General features: G+C 42.2%; 1 protein-coding gene across 5 annotated transcripts in view; it reads left to right on the forward strand.

The window, feature by feature from the left end:
- ATXN7 (ataxin 7) overlaps positions 1–14198 on the forward strand; it is a 108061-nt gene extending 93863 nt beyond the window's left edge. For 4 of the 5 annotated variants that reach the window (XM_033926174.1, XM_033926172.1, XM_033926171.1 and 1 more), the window contains 2 exons: positions 2223–3177; positions 10403–14198. In XM_033926174.1, coding sequence (XP_033782065.1) covers positions 2223–3177; positions 10403–10420 — 973 coding nt within the window. In that variant the 3' untranslated portion in view covers positions 10421–14198. The remainder of the gene's footprint in view (positions 1–2222; positions 3178–10402) is intronic. The other variant, XR_004537350.1, reaches the window with a different exon arrangement.
- Positions 14199–14914: the final 716 nt, after the last annotated feature.

A 14914-nucleotide genomic window follows, 5' to 3' on the forward strand; every position in this document is an offset into this window, starting at 1 on the left:
TGAATGGATCCCCCTCCTGGCCTCACCATAACTTACTTTTTAAAGCTTAAACAACTTACTTAGGGCTGATTCTGACTCGCCCCCTACCTCCCTCCTGCCTCCCGGACCTCGCCACAGCTTACTTTTTAAAGCCTGGTGGTCTAACAGTGAAGCGGGACTGGAGCGATCGTCCTTTGCACCTGCCCCATGCAGAACCATGAACAAAAATGGCTGCTATGAGTTCCCGTGGTCTTCCGAGACTACAGCAGGAACTCACAACAGCTATTTCTGTTCGTTCCTCTGCACAGGGCAGGAGCGTAGGAAGATCATTCCTTCACCGCTAGACCACCAGGCTTTAAAAAGTAAGTTGTGGAGAGGTCCGGGAAGTGGGAGGAAGGTGGGTGTGGGCCAGTCAGTCCTAAGTAAGATGTGGAGGGGTCTGGGAGGCGGGAGGGAGGTGAGGTTGGGTCAGAGGTGGCTCTAAAGTTATTTGCAAATTTTTCTTATTTGCGGGCTGGCTTTGCCCCTAATCCCCACGAACATGGAAGTGGAGTATAGAACTTTATATAGTAGCAATGCATGTTATGTCTTAGCATGCGCTAACATGGTAGCACCACTGGTCAAGTGAATTGCCCAAGATCACAAGGAGAATCAGCAGAATCTGAACCCTGGCTTCCTTTGTTCTTGGCCTTCTGTCTTAACAACTACATTGCTATCCCACCCCATTATAGAAAGGGACAGGACGACAAATGCCTCTATAAAAGATGTCTCTCATGGGCAACTCGCCTTTTTCTTCCAAAAGTCAGAGTCGTCATAAAGCAAAACTGATGCTGAGCCAGTGAGAGAATATAAATGACCATTTTCACATTGCCAGTCTGAAGATAAATGTTGCCTGTTCAGTTGACTGGCCACCTGCTTCTTTGTTTTATGTGCTTTCATAAAATCTTTTAAGTTTTTATTGAGCAATATTCAGCTAGCCCAATGATGTCTGTTTTGTTTGCACCTCTGGCTCATCTGTCGCAGTCTGAGCTACTCAGCTACCAGCTGTGGTTTGCAATATTTATCCATTTGGTTTATTTGATGCCTGTTCAAATGCTTAAAGCACAGTACTTCGTATCATCAAAATTTCTCCCAAACACATTTATTTTTAAGCTGGAAAAAGTGTTGCTTATAACTTCTATGGATGTAAATACCATTAGTTAAAATGGTAAAGTGTCAAAAGCGTGGAGGACAGCGGCGCGCCAGCAATCCCGCCCCGACATTTGAGCACAGGAGAAAAGCGCGCTGCCACTTTGAGGCCTTCGGTTTTATGCTCTGAGGGGGTGTGGGGGACCCCCTGACTACACTTAGAAGTCCTCGTCCTCGTGACAAGTCAAAACTGCGGAGGACCATGGCGCCCCGACAATCCCGCGTAGGAGAAAAGCGCACCGCCACTTCCATGCCTGCCCTTTTGTGCTCTAAGGGGAGGTATGGGGGAACCCCCCCCATGGGAGCGCGAGGACTTCTAAGTGTAGTGGGGGGTTTCCCCCTACACCCCCCCCTTAGAGCGCAAAAGGGGAGGCATGGAAGCGGCGGTGCGCTTTTCTGCTACGCGGGATTGTCGGTGCGCCGTTGTCCTCCGGTTTTGACGCGTCACCGTTAAAATAGTTAAGATGATAATTACACTAGAACTGCCTGCAGCTGTGAGAGATTCCTCTCCCCCCAACCTTGTGCCTGCTTTCTCCCCGTCTCCTCCACTTCCCTGTCACCACCGTATTGTGCTCATGCATTCCCCAGGTTGGCCAGTAGTTGTTCACTCTGCCCAATATGGAGAGTAGTGCAGTATATTAGAAAAAGAAACCTGGAAGTCAGACGAGGGTCAACTTAAAGCTATTCTAAGCTTTCTGCAATAAAGTCAGCCAAAGTTAGCTTGTTGAAGGTCTAAACAGTAAAACTTCACTTACTGTTTAATCATTTAGGGCTCCTTTTTTTACTAAACCACGGTAGAGATTTTTACCAGGAGCCAGTAAGGTAAATGCTCCGACGCTCATTCGGTTCCTACGAGCGTCAGATCATTTACTTCGCTGGCCCACAGTAAGAAGCTCTAATATTTTGCTTCCATAGAAAATACAGATTTTAAAATCCAGAAGAGAACAATTGTTAGTGCACTGAATAAAAGCATTCCATGAGGCCAAAAATTCTAAATGCATTCACTGCGCATATATTTGTGCTAATCAATATCTTCTGGTTTTTTGCTTTTGTAGAAAAATTCCTCCAGCATCTGGTAATTCGGCATCAGCGCAGGCTCCACACCGGATCAGCACAAATTCAATGCCTATGTACAGTGTCAGTGGAACAGGCTTCTTTTCGCCCAGTACATTTATGTCATCACCGCTACTGGTTTCACCTTCCTGTACACCCCTCGATAGTAAGGTCCTGTCATATGGAACGACACTAAACGCCCATCCCGCTGTTCTGGGAGCCATGGATCCTCTCTGTAGTATGCAATCAAGACACGTGTCTCCATCCCCTGCAACGCCTTCAGTGCTTTCTTCTGTCCCATCACCCATGTCCAGCAAACCTCAGAAACCGAAATCCAGCAAGTCTTTAAAACCTAAGGAATCTTCTGCTAGCAGCCTGAACTGTAACAGTACCAGTAGCAACATTAGCAGTGGCGGCTCAGGAAAGAAACGAAAAAACAGCTCCCCGCTGCTGGCACATTCTTCTTCTCATTCCACTGAGTCTGTTAGGAAAAACTGTGTGGCGAACTCTGCGACCTCCTCCTATCACTCATCGATGGCGTCCTTGTCCCACAGTGGCTTGCACAGCGGTGGCCTCAATTGTATGACTAATAAAGCTAACTCTGTGAGTTTCAAACATGACCAATCAGGGAGGGGTCCTCCGACAGGAAGCCCGGCAGAATCGATAAAGCGGATGAGCGTAGTGATGAACAGCAGTGACTCGACCCTGTCGTTGGGACCCTTTGTCCATCAGTCGAGTGAGCAGCCTGTAAATTCACACAGCAATTTTTCACATTCACATGCTTCCCTAGACAAAATAGGAAAAAAGCGGAAAGGCTCGCCTGGTTCTAGCAGCATGAACAGCAACAGCAGCAAATCCACTAAGATTGCCAAAGTGCCATCGGTGAACAATCACACAAAACACGCCAGTGCAGTCCCAGGGACACAAGGACTGGCAAACAGTTCTTTACTTCATCAGGTAAGCATTAGGTGGTGGTGGGAAAGAGGAAATGTAGTGGTTCCAGCTACTGAATGCGGGAAAATGATTTCTAGTAAATCAGCTTGAAAGGCCGGGCTCTAGAATGCATCTGTTTTGGGGTCCATAGCCATAGGAGAAGGTGGGGATGGGGAAATCCTGGGGGATTTAGCTTACACCTTTTTATCGTTGCAGCTCAAGACTGGTTACATTCAGGTATAGTTGGTATTTTTCTGTCCGCATAGGCTTATGGAGGGTTATGTGGTTTACCCAAGATCACAATGACGTCGCTGAGATTTGAACCCTGGCTTTTCTTGTTCTCTGCCCTCTGCTGTAACAACTAGGCTACTTCTCATTCCAGAAATAATACAATTCCTCATCTTGGTGGTGATTTCATTCTGTGTATTTATCAATTCTGTTGTTCTGCACATTGGCTGTACCTTCCTGAAAGGTGCAAATATTTTAGTTGTCGGCCTAGAAAAAACCTCTGGCAATTTTTCACAATCCTCTTGTGATTTAACAACTTTCAAGAATTTTGTGCCATCATGGGGAGAGTGTGGCGCAGTGGTTAAAGCGACAGCCTCGGCACCCTGAGGTTGTGGGTTCAAACCCACGCTGCCCCTTTTGACCCTGGGAAAGTCACTTAATCCCCCAATTGCCCCAGGTACATTAGATAGGTTGTGAGCCTGCCAGGGAAAAATGCTTGAGTACCTGAATAAATTCATGTAAACCATTCTGAGCTCCCCTGAGAGAGCGATATGGAACATTGAATGAATAAACAAATAATCTCGCTAGTTATTTACATCTCTAGATTATTGATAATGATTTTAAAAAAGCAGCATTCCCAGCATAGACTCCTGTGGAACTCCACTCTTTACCCTTCTCCATTGTGAATATTGACCACTTAAACTCGCTCTCTGTTTTCTCTCTTTCAACCAGTTCTTAATCCACAAAAGGACATTACCTCCTATCCCATGACTTTCTAATTTCCTCAGAAGTTTTTCATAAGGTACTTTGTCAAATGCCTTTTGAAAATCCAAATATATAATATCAGTCAGCTCACCTTTATCCACATGTTTATTCACCCCTTCAAAGAAATGTCGTAGATTGGTGAGGCAAGGTTTCCCTTAACTAAATCCATGCTCAAACGATCTGTCATCTTGTTCTTTATATTAATTTCTACCAGGAACATGCATTGCACATAGGTTTGGGGTTTAGCAAAGCTTTTGATGATGCATCTTATAGAAGTCTTAAATTTTTATTTTTAAAATGTTATATGCATAAACCACTGGGATTGAGGTATGTTATATTATAAACAAATATTCTTTTTAATCTTGATAGACCAGGCCAGACAAGGAATTTTGTCCCCTGCTAGCAGATGGAGGTAGAGAACTCAAACTGTTTCAGTGGCAATACCTGAGTGCCAGTGGGAGTTAAGTCATTACATATGGTAGGCTGGCTCCCTTCTAGGTCCTGATTTCTGGCTGGGTGGTTGTTGACTATCCAGGATAAATTCTCTCTGGTTAATTAGGCCTTCAAAGTCAATGGAAGGACCACACCCAAGCTAAGTGGGAGTGCCTGAGATGATCTGCTGGAGCATATCTCAAGGTGCTGGGCTATTAGTTTTTACCTTCAGGGGACAGTTTTTAGATCTCTGCAATGCCATGGAGGATGCCTCTTTGGTCAGGGGCTTTAGTGCAGTACAATGCTCAGTTAGGTCATACAGCCCTGTGGTTTGTGCTTTGTTTCTTTGAGGTTTAGGCTAAGGCCTTCATGTGGTGGCTTTGACATCCAGCAAGGCACTGCAATGCACCGCCATGAGTCTGGTACTGGGGTCAAGGGCAAGTGGACATCACTCCTGCCTGTCCAGTTTCCAAGTGGTGTGAGTTTAGGGCCTCAAGGAGGGGAGGGGGTGCACTAGACTAGCAGGAATGCCAGGAGGAGAGGTGAGGGGGTCTGGGGCTGCCAGACTACCAGGGATTGTTGGGAGTAGGAGGGGAGGAATCATGTCATATCAGGGGTGGAGTCAACAGTTGATCGGGTCAGGCCATGTCATGTTGGGGGGTAATGTAGAAAGTTACCAGGTTGGTCTTTATGCAGCCTCAAATCTTGCGACTTTTAAATTTTTTTTTAGTGTTGTGCTACAGGGTAGAGAATGACACAGGGACAAATTTGTCCCCATCCCCGTGGGAACTCAATTTCCCTGTCCCCACATGTTTTGTCGCTGTCCCTGCCCTGTTCCTGTAAGTCTGCCTTAACTGCACAAGCCTCTGACACTTATGATTTTAAAGTGTTTGAGGCTTGTGTAGATGAGGACGGAGCTTGCAAGGGTGGGACAGGAAAAGAACTCACAGGGATGGGAAAATGAGTTCCCGTGGGGACAAGGAAAATTTTGTCTCTGTGTCATTCTCTACTACAGGGTAGACATCAAGGCACAGCTTTACATTGCTGTGGATTACTAAAAGCTTCCTTACCATACATTTTAATAGGCTGTGTGTGAATGTCTACCATGTGAGTTAACTTCAACACAGGAGCCTTTCTTGCAACCTGCAGCTAGTAACGAGTGTGTAGACTGCTCATTATTTACAGGATTCTTTTTGCATCAGCCTCACAGTTGGGCATTGCTTTTGTACATCCCAATTGTTTGGACTGGTCTAACAGAAACAAATGATTAGGAAGATGAAATATACTTGTACCAGTTTGCCAAAACCCACCCTGGAAGACAGCCATATTAGTTGGGCTCTGGCAGGGGCTAGTTGAAATAGTTCATTTCTGGTGGATATCCCCGATATACCTGTCACGTCACTTTGTGTTCCCAGGCTCTAACCGAACACGCAATGCCCACCTGTTTGCCTTTCCCCTCGCCAAAAGGATGTATTTACAAAAGATTCCTGGACAAAACCCTCTCTTTTCAAGCTGGCAAATGGAATGATTGCCTTACCACCCTCATCTCTCTTGCCCCATCCTACCTATCCTTCAGAAAATCTCTCAAAGCTTACCTCTTTGACAAATTTCTCTAACCCCATTCTTCCTTCCTTTCCTCTCCTTCCCCTGATCTTACTATCCTCATCCTGCACTCCCTTGTAACTGTATATATTCCTTTCTCTCCTCTCTTCATCCTTCCAAAGTATTTTAGATCAATGTAGTCTTGTTAGAATGTTTATTTCTTATTTTTCCTCTGTCTCTATATTTCACTTCTTTGTTATTCTCCAGGTACTTTAGTTAGATTGTGAGCCTTCGGGACAGTAAGGGAATTTCTAAGTACCTATCTTACTTTTTAATTTTAATTGTTACTGTTACTGGTTACTTTACCCTGGTTAATCAGACTCTGCATCTTCTCCTGTAAACCGCTCTGAACTGTTTTGTGGTATTGCGGTATACAAAAATAAAGTTATTATTATTATTATTCTGCAATAGTTCCTTGAAGAGTTTTAAGAGTAGAATATAGCCTGTTCTATTTTGGCAATAGCATACTAATGTGTTGTGGCCTGCACTTACCCTTATACAGGTGCTGTCACTAAAACAGTTCAAGTTCTCTACTTCCATGAGCTAGTAGAGGAACACAAGTTATTTGTATTGTTCTAGCCAGACTCAAGGAAAGGAAATTCACAGGTTCAAATACATTGCACCTTTTCCAATATACAGGCAGTCCCCAGGTTAAGAACAGGTTCTGGGTTTTTTTTAAACCGTTCTTAAGTTGAATTTGTATGTAACTCGAATCCTAGTATTCTTCCCACCTTCTCCACCTCCTTGAGGCCCCTCTTGCCTCCCTTTCCATCCATCCCACTGTTCTCTCTCATCTCTACCTCACTCCTCTCCCATCACCGTGTCCAATAATTCTCCTCTTTCTTCATCTCCACCTATGCACCACTTCTCTCTCTCACTCAAGACACCCACTTCTCCCTTTTTATTCCTTCCCCCACCTCGGCATCTCTTTCCCTCACTCCCTCCATTCTGTGTCCCAAGTTCAAGTTCAGTAACGCTCGCCAACTGATAATCCCCTCATCCAGGGGAGTGAAATGCAAATGAATATTCAACACTGTTCACTTATGCAGCCATAGGAAGCTGGAATGGCCTTCGCACAACTACCTCACCTTCAGGAAAGGGCTAAAAACGTACTTCCAGTGCAATAGGTGAGACATTCTAGAGCAACAAGTGCCGCAATCCAGTCATGTTTTTAGGATTTCCCCAATGAATATGCATGAGTTCCATTTTGCATACAATGGAGGCAGTACATTGTGGAAATGCTAAAATCTTGACTGGATTGCATCCCTCGTTGCCTACCCCTGGTCTAGAATGTCTCACCTGTCTACTGGAAAAGAGCTTACCAGGGTAAGTTCATCATTTCTTTTTGTTTGATAAATCCCTTACAACTATTCTCAGCCTACCTGCCAAGCTAAGAATTGTCAACATTTTTTTTATCCCATTTGATTTTATCCCAGGTCAAGCAGGCAGCATATTCTCAACAGTGGGTGACATCACCGACAGAGCCCTGCAGCGGATAGCCTCGAAAGCAGACTTGCTTGAAGATCTTTGTAAGAGCTTCTGAGTGCTGCATTGCGCATGCGCGAGTGCCTTTCCGCCCGAGTTAGGGCACGTGTCTCCTGTGAGGAACCTCAGTTCAACGTTTTCCGCGGAGCCGAGAAGTCCTCTTCTTTTCAGTTCTGCAGCCTTCGTTGCTTTCTCTCACCGCGGCTTTTTATTATTTTTATTAAGTCGCTGTGCTCGCGTTTCCATTCGTTTTTTTTGTTTTTTCTTTCCTGTCAGTGGCCTTTTGGCCTAGGCCTGGCCGCTCACCTCGTTCGGAACGTCGGACTTTGTTTTTTCTATGTCCCAGCCTCTTACCGGGTTCAAAAGGTGTAGCCAGTGCAACAAGACCATTTCAATCACCGATACCCTTAGTCGGTGTATTGTTTGTTTGGGTCCTGAACATTGCCCCAACGCTTGCTTGCGCTGTGCTACCCTTCAACCTCGGGCCTTTCGTCGACGCCATGCTGAGTTTCTCCAACTTTTTGGCACTATGGACCAACCGCCTGAGAAGGTCTCGACCTTAGCTTCGGGGACGGCCTCAACCTCAACATCTTCAGTCCTTACAAAGATCTTCAAGCAAGTCTGCTTTCGAGGCTGTCCGCTGCGGGGCTCTGTCGGTGACGTCACCCACTGTTGAGAATATCTGCCTGCTGTCCCTGGATAACAACTGTTACGGTAAGTAACTGTGCTTTCTCTATATTCCCCTTATTCCATTTGTGAATCTGCAATTGCAATCTCCCTCTACTGTTTATCCCTTCCTTCTGTGCTAATGTAACCTTTTCTTCTCATCACCTTATCTACTTGCAACAAAATATATTATACTTATTGATGTGATCATTCTGCATACTTCTTTATGGGCCTCTTGTAAATCGCCATGAACCTGTACTGGATAAGTGCGATACAGAAATTCAGATTAGATTAGAATTTGTTTGGCACCCAGAATCCAACTCTACTCCCTAGGCCTATTTCTTTATGTTCCAGGCTCCACCACAAGCCTATTTTAGCGTTGTTGGTTCTTGTTGATCTTGCCGTTGCAAGAGTCTTTATCGACCACTGTTGTTTTTCGGTAAGCCTGGTAGGTAGAGATTCCCCTATGTGAAATACTGTGTTCTGCTTGTCCTTGAGAAAGTGAAGTTACCTGGAGCAGGTGTTCTCTGAGGACATCAGAACACGTGTTATGATATACCCTCCCACCTCCCCTAGGAATAGCATTCTCCGTGCTTTTTTTTTTTTTAAATCTGTGGGTCTCGCATGACTCAGGCAGACAGAAAGTCACTCACGCCTGCATGGTGGGGCCTTGGCAAAGGCTAGTAGAAGTTACAGATCACTGCGCAGTGTCTGCTTCAGAGCGCTGTAAGTGACTTTGTCCACAGGTGAGAACTTGCTTAAGTATATAATTTTATTTTGTGTTTGACCCCCTTGACCAACCCTTTAATATAAGTATAAAGTGTGACATGGAAAATATCCAAAATAAACATCTCGTTATTGTAGTCATTCAGTGACACTCTGTTTTATTTTACATTTCTTTTCAATGTTCAGCTGTTGGGGGGGGGGGTGTTTATGTTTTTAAATGAAAATGGCTATCTTTAGGGTCGCACACAATTTGATATTTGGTTCACTATTTCCAATCAAAGCAACAGATGCAGCAGAAACTGAAAAGGAAATGACTCAGCAGAAATGGGAGCTTTTTGCATCTCTGTGGCTGTACCAGTTCTGTCAGCAGTTTTCTAATTCCCAATTTACTAATATTCAGACGTGGGGAGTGGGGGGCGTTTAGCTTGCTACTATTGCCTAACTTGGCTTTTTATGTTCTTTTTACATAGGCTTATAAAATATGAAACTAGCTAATTGGATTGTGACTAATTTACGGGCCCTTTTGCTAATGTTCGCTAAGCAGTTCACATATGAATTAGCATGCGATAATTTTTTTTTTTTTATTGCGTGGCCATGGTAACTGCTAATTGTATTGACATGACAGTGTGCACCAGTTCATGTGTGACCGCTTTAGTACAGGGACACTATGCAGTTAGCTTGTGAATTAACAATAATTATTACACCCTAACTGCATACTCTGTTATGGGTGGAGTGGACATAAGAGTGCATTGCCGTTAGTGCACTGTTAATTCACTGCATGCTCACACTTCCTAAATAGAAGGCAACAAGTGCATCCCTGCTCATTTTCAATAGACTTACTGCATGGGAGGATACTGAAAATGCCCCCTGACAGTTACAGCTCCATAGATTTGGAAAGATTTCCATGCATAAATTAATGCCAGTAGTGAGTTTATTTTGTTATTGGTGCTTTTATTGTAATATTGTGGTTTGGAGGTTTTTTTGTTTGTTTGTTTTTGTAATCAGCTTGGAACTAATATGTAGAATAGAAATAATGTAATTTTGCTGCCTTTTATTTAGAAAGGACCAGCTCTTCCAGAGGTGTCAAAAGTCCATCTTCGAGGGCTGCAATCCGGTCGGGTTTTTGGGATCTCCCCAATAAATATGCATGAGATCTATTTGCATGCACTGCTTTCAAAGCATATTCATTGGGGAAATCCTGAAAACCCGACTGGATTGCAGCCCTCATTTTGAGTTAATCGGGGAGGAAGGGGAGGAGAGGGTGAACAGTCTTGCTTTGTTTGCCTCTGCAAATGAATTTGGACTCATTACTGCTTGCTTATCTCGTTTACTTTTGCTTTTAAAGCCAAAGGCACGGCCCTGACAGCTGGTTTTAAAGTGGTGAGGAAAGAAACTGGACAGCTTTCACTACAATCAGAACCTCCATCTGGCACTCTGGACTCCACGATGCCTTTGAGTTATCTCAGCTTCCCATGGTTCTCAGGTGTGACGATGTGCTGGACTGTCAGCGACCCTAGGAATTCCCTGAAGCCATGCCTGTAGCAGTGAATACTATTTGTAGACACTGGAAGGTGTTCAGCCACACAAGCCGCATTGCTTTTATCAGTGTTAATGGTGGGACTGAACGGTTTGCTACAAATCTGTGAGTTGTTTTTTGTTTTAATTTTGTGTTTTTGTTTGGCATTTTTTCTTTATTTGGGGGACTGGGCAAAAAAAAAAAAAAAAATCTGGAGAAAAGCCTTGCTGTAGACTTCTGCACGTCTCCTCTCCATGCTGTTAACGGGCAGATAGGCACAGCACAACCCAAGCATCCTAACCAAGAAAATACGGCTTTAGTTTTCCTGTAGCAATATTTCAATGATATTGAAATAGCACAATTAAAAAATAATAAAACCTATGTATTGCCCAGCCTTTTGCAAGTAATTTAGAGTAAGAAGCTGTCGGGAGTTTTAAAATATTTGATTTTACTAAGTGATCTGCTGTACTCCAAAAGAGTACACAACGCAGAAGCAGATTTTAGTAAATCACTCAACCAAAACTGGAAAATAAAACGTTTAATTAGGCTTCATAAAGGAAAATATAATGCAAATGAAGAGAAATTAGTTTTATAGATAAGTCTATATCTGTTCCCAAGGTTTATGACATTTTCTGTTTACAGTGTTGAAACATTAACCAAATCATTATCAGATGGTTTGCTGCTCTTCTTCCCACAGCTGAAATGTTGGAATAATTCTCATGCTGCTGTTAGTGTGCAAACGTTAGCTATTTTTTTTGAGGCCACTTATTTTATGCAAGGAAGTTGCACTTCCACCTTGCAAAAGGGCAGTAGCGGTATTTGCTTCCATTTACATTTTGCTTCATCTCATAATAGTGACAGATCACCCTTAATCTATCCATATACAAAGGGCTTGGCTGATATGTTTCCAAGTTGTATACAAGAACCCTGTCCAATGTAGATTGTCTTACGTTGTTATAATTTACAATTTTACGGACCTGACGACAGGTTTTGAAGTTGCTTGTTGGAGCTTTATTCATTAGTAAAGCTTGAATCGCTCAGTCAACATTGGCACAGGTCTTGTCTGCTACATACATACACGGCTTTGAAGGTAGTCTGAAGTTGTTCCTTCATCCCTTTTCTAGCAGAGCAAGTTCCAAGGCAGTGCAAGTGCCTTCCATGTATTGCAGTCCCTAATCTACAAATCCAATTAATGATTTGTTCTATATGCAGATAAAAGGCACTCTGTGCTCCACCTACTGCTGTAAAGAGCCCTCTAATCTTGCTGTTTACAAAATAGAAAACCAATCTTGGGCCCTTACATATAATGACATTTAAATAGGAATCCTTTTAAGCAAAAGATGTCTGCAGTGTTATCAATGAAACATAAGACCATGAATTCCAAACGAGCCATGAAAAATATAGCCTGGAAGGGGGAAAAAAATTTGACTGTTTCATTGGTTTATCTGAACCAAAGTATTTTATTGTTCAACTGGGCAAAAAGAAAAAGCTATTTTCAATCACAAGTGCAATTTGGTTTTGATGAATTAAAATGACTCTAAGACTTTTTACAGTACTAAACTTTCACAAAACTATATGGTTCTGAAATTAAACGATACATGACAGCAGTAGTATGCACTGTAAAATATTTGTTTTCTTAAATTTTTGTTGTGTTTTTAGCCTTGAGGCTTTTACGGCAGGGCTTTTTTCTTTTTAGGCTAAATAGAGCAAGGTGCAGTGGGTTAGTTACCAAATGCTTCGTATTGCTACTGTATTTCATCACCAACCAACATAAACGCTGCCCTGACATTTCCAGTACTAGTTACTGAAGCATTCTGCAACCAAATTTTGTAAACAACCCCCAGAAATACATCTCTCTTGAAATCCCATTGCTGTTTCCTGTCAAGAAGCCAGCAAATGGCCAGCTGTCAAGCAGCTTGGAGCATTGCTGTACCCACAAGGGATTAGAAAGTCACTGCTAAACAATAGCTGTGCCTTGGTAGGTTAAAGACATCCACTTTGCTCCAGATCCTGATCACATCTTATTCATTGGGGTGACAAAAGCATAGAGCTCCATCAGGGCAGTGCTTATATTGACTTTGTGGCAGTGGCTTTAACCATGTGTTTTCAAGGCTTAATACCATGAAAGCTGTAGGAAGTTTCAAATAGAGCACAAGTCCTGTTCAACCTGCAAGAGTGAATTTGCAGTAGTGGTTATTTATAGACCAATTTTGGTTGGAGACGAAAGGTGCATTTTTTGTTTTTGTAATGCTCTGGCCTACAGATTTTGTTTTTAAACTCCTGCAGTTTTCTTCAATTGGAAAAACTGCTGCACGATGAACAAAGACTTATACAAAAGCATACTTTTTATATCTTTATTTTGGAATTTCTTCTATTAATTATAAAATCTTGAGGTATCCCTATTTCAACAACAAAAAAAAACAAAAACATATTTTGTTAAAAATTGATTGTACATATTTGAATATGTATTTTTGCACAGGCTTTTTTTTCTTATATCCACTTTTGGTACAATTGATCTAGTATTTATTAAAAATAAACAACACAGGGAGAAAAAAAAAAAAAGAAATACTTTTTTAGCATTTGAAGAGGTTCACTGCCAAACCAGTACTTATGCTATATAACGTACCTTTTACATTTTGTAGGAATGCTTCCATTTGAAAGTGGCATTCCTTTTGATGTCATGGGAGTGGGTTATACATGAACAACTGAATGGTCTGTCGCATTGCTTACATCAGTTGCTGGATTCCCAGAAGACTACATTTACCTAAGAGATAACCGCTTCACTTCATCCGTAGGTGTTTAATGGAGAAACTGAAAGTGCCTGATTTTAATAGTTTCAATGTTGGACTGTTTAGACAGCTTTTCCTTAAAGACTTGAATGTTCAGTTATATTTGCAGACCTTGCTATTTCCACCCGATTTTAAGTTATGGAGTTTTAATTATGGGAGTATCAGGTAATTTACTGCTATTGGTAATTTGTGTGACCATATTTTTTTTAAATCATGTTGAAGGAATCTTAGTCACTTGTGCATCAAATGACAGCGGGAATCTTGTTCTCACTTTTTAGTGTATCCAAGTTATGTGACTGGGTAGATGTTTAAAAAAAAATATTCCAAAAATAAGAAACGAGTACCTCTTGCACCATTAGCTAAATTGACTGAATTCCAAATGCAACTTCTGATGTAGTTGTCTTCCTGTAAGAGTTCTCTTGCCAAGGAATTTTTTCTTTTTCTCAAGCATTCTGTCCTACTAAGGGGGAAGGGGGGGGGGAGCAGGACTTTGAACCGATATTTAAAGGTGTCACTGTCTAGCAGAAACCATTTTTACATGCGGTTGTGCAAATCATCTTTTTTTTTTTCAAAGGTAATTTACGTGAGCACTACATCTTGTCAATGTGAATGTAGGCCTAAAAAGCATCTTGCTCTGTTTTGAGCCTGGTTTTAAAAGCAATCTCCTATGTAAAATGTGTGAATAGTTTGATAATTTGTATACATAATCAAGAGCATCTGATCAGCTGGACTTTGTGTTGGCTGCTGTATAGTTCATGAACAAATGTCATGGGATAGAAAAATTACTTTGGTTATTTAAAAGAAAATAAATATATAGTCTATTTGTTTTGTAACAGGTTTCTGTAAATAAAATAATTTATACTATTTATAAGAAAAAGTTGTGCCTTGTTTTCTGGATAAAAGGAAAAAAAACTTGTTTTAATAGACAAAGGGGGTAAAAATACAGCTGTTCAACAGCCCTCAATCCTTATCATTCAGTGTTTTACAGTATTGTCTAAGAAATGGATCCAACCTGAGTTTTCAGTAACTTTCAAGAGTGACTGCTTGCATTCAATATGTTCTTTATCCTTTGTAGGATATGCTTGTAGAATTTAATGGGGTTGCCCCACAGTGGAAGTAAAGGGCTAGTCTGAAAAGCACTTCTTGAAATTTAGGGGTCTTTTTACTAAGGCACGCTAAATGCTAATGTGGCCATTATATTCTAAGGACGCGTTGGCGTTCAGTGTGCGCTAAAGAGGGGGTTAAGTAGTGAACCTTTGGATATTAGATTTAATTACCTTTCCCCTCCCAGCAGAGAGGCCTTCTAATAAAAGCCCGACACCATTCAATGTTGACCAGGGGGGAGACTATCTCCTTGAAGTGCAGGCACATTTTTTACAGCATAGCAGCTTCTGGAGAATCTAAATAAGCTTTGTACATGGAAGATTCTGCAAAAAAGGTTGGCGCTTGCTTCCCCCCCCCCCCCCCCCCCCCCCACAGCCATCCAGCACAAATCTGACATGAATCCATGCACGATAGATTAGGGGCATCCATTTGTGACAGTCTAAGTTAA

The sequence above is a fragment of the Geotrypetes seraphini genome, chromosome 17 (assembly GCF_902459505.1).
Source record: "Geotrypetes seraphini chromosome 17, aGeoSer1.1, whole genome shotgun sequence".
Lineage (NCBI taxonomy): Eukaryota > Metazoa > Chordata > Amphibia > Gymnophiona > Dermophiidae > Geotrypetes > Geotrypetes seraphini.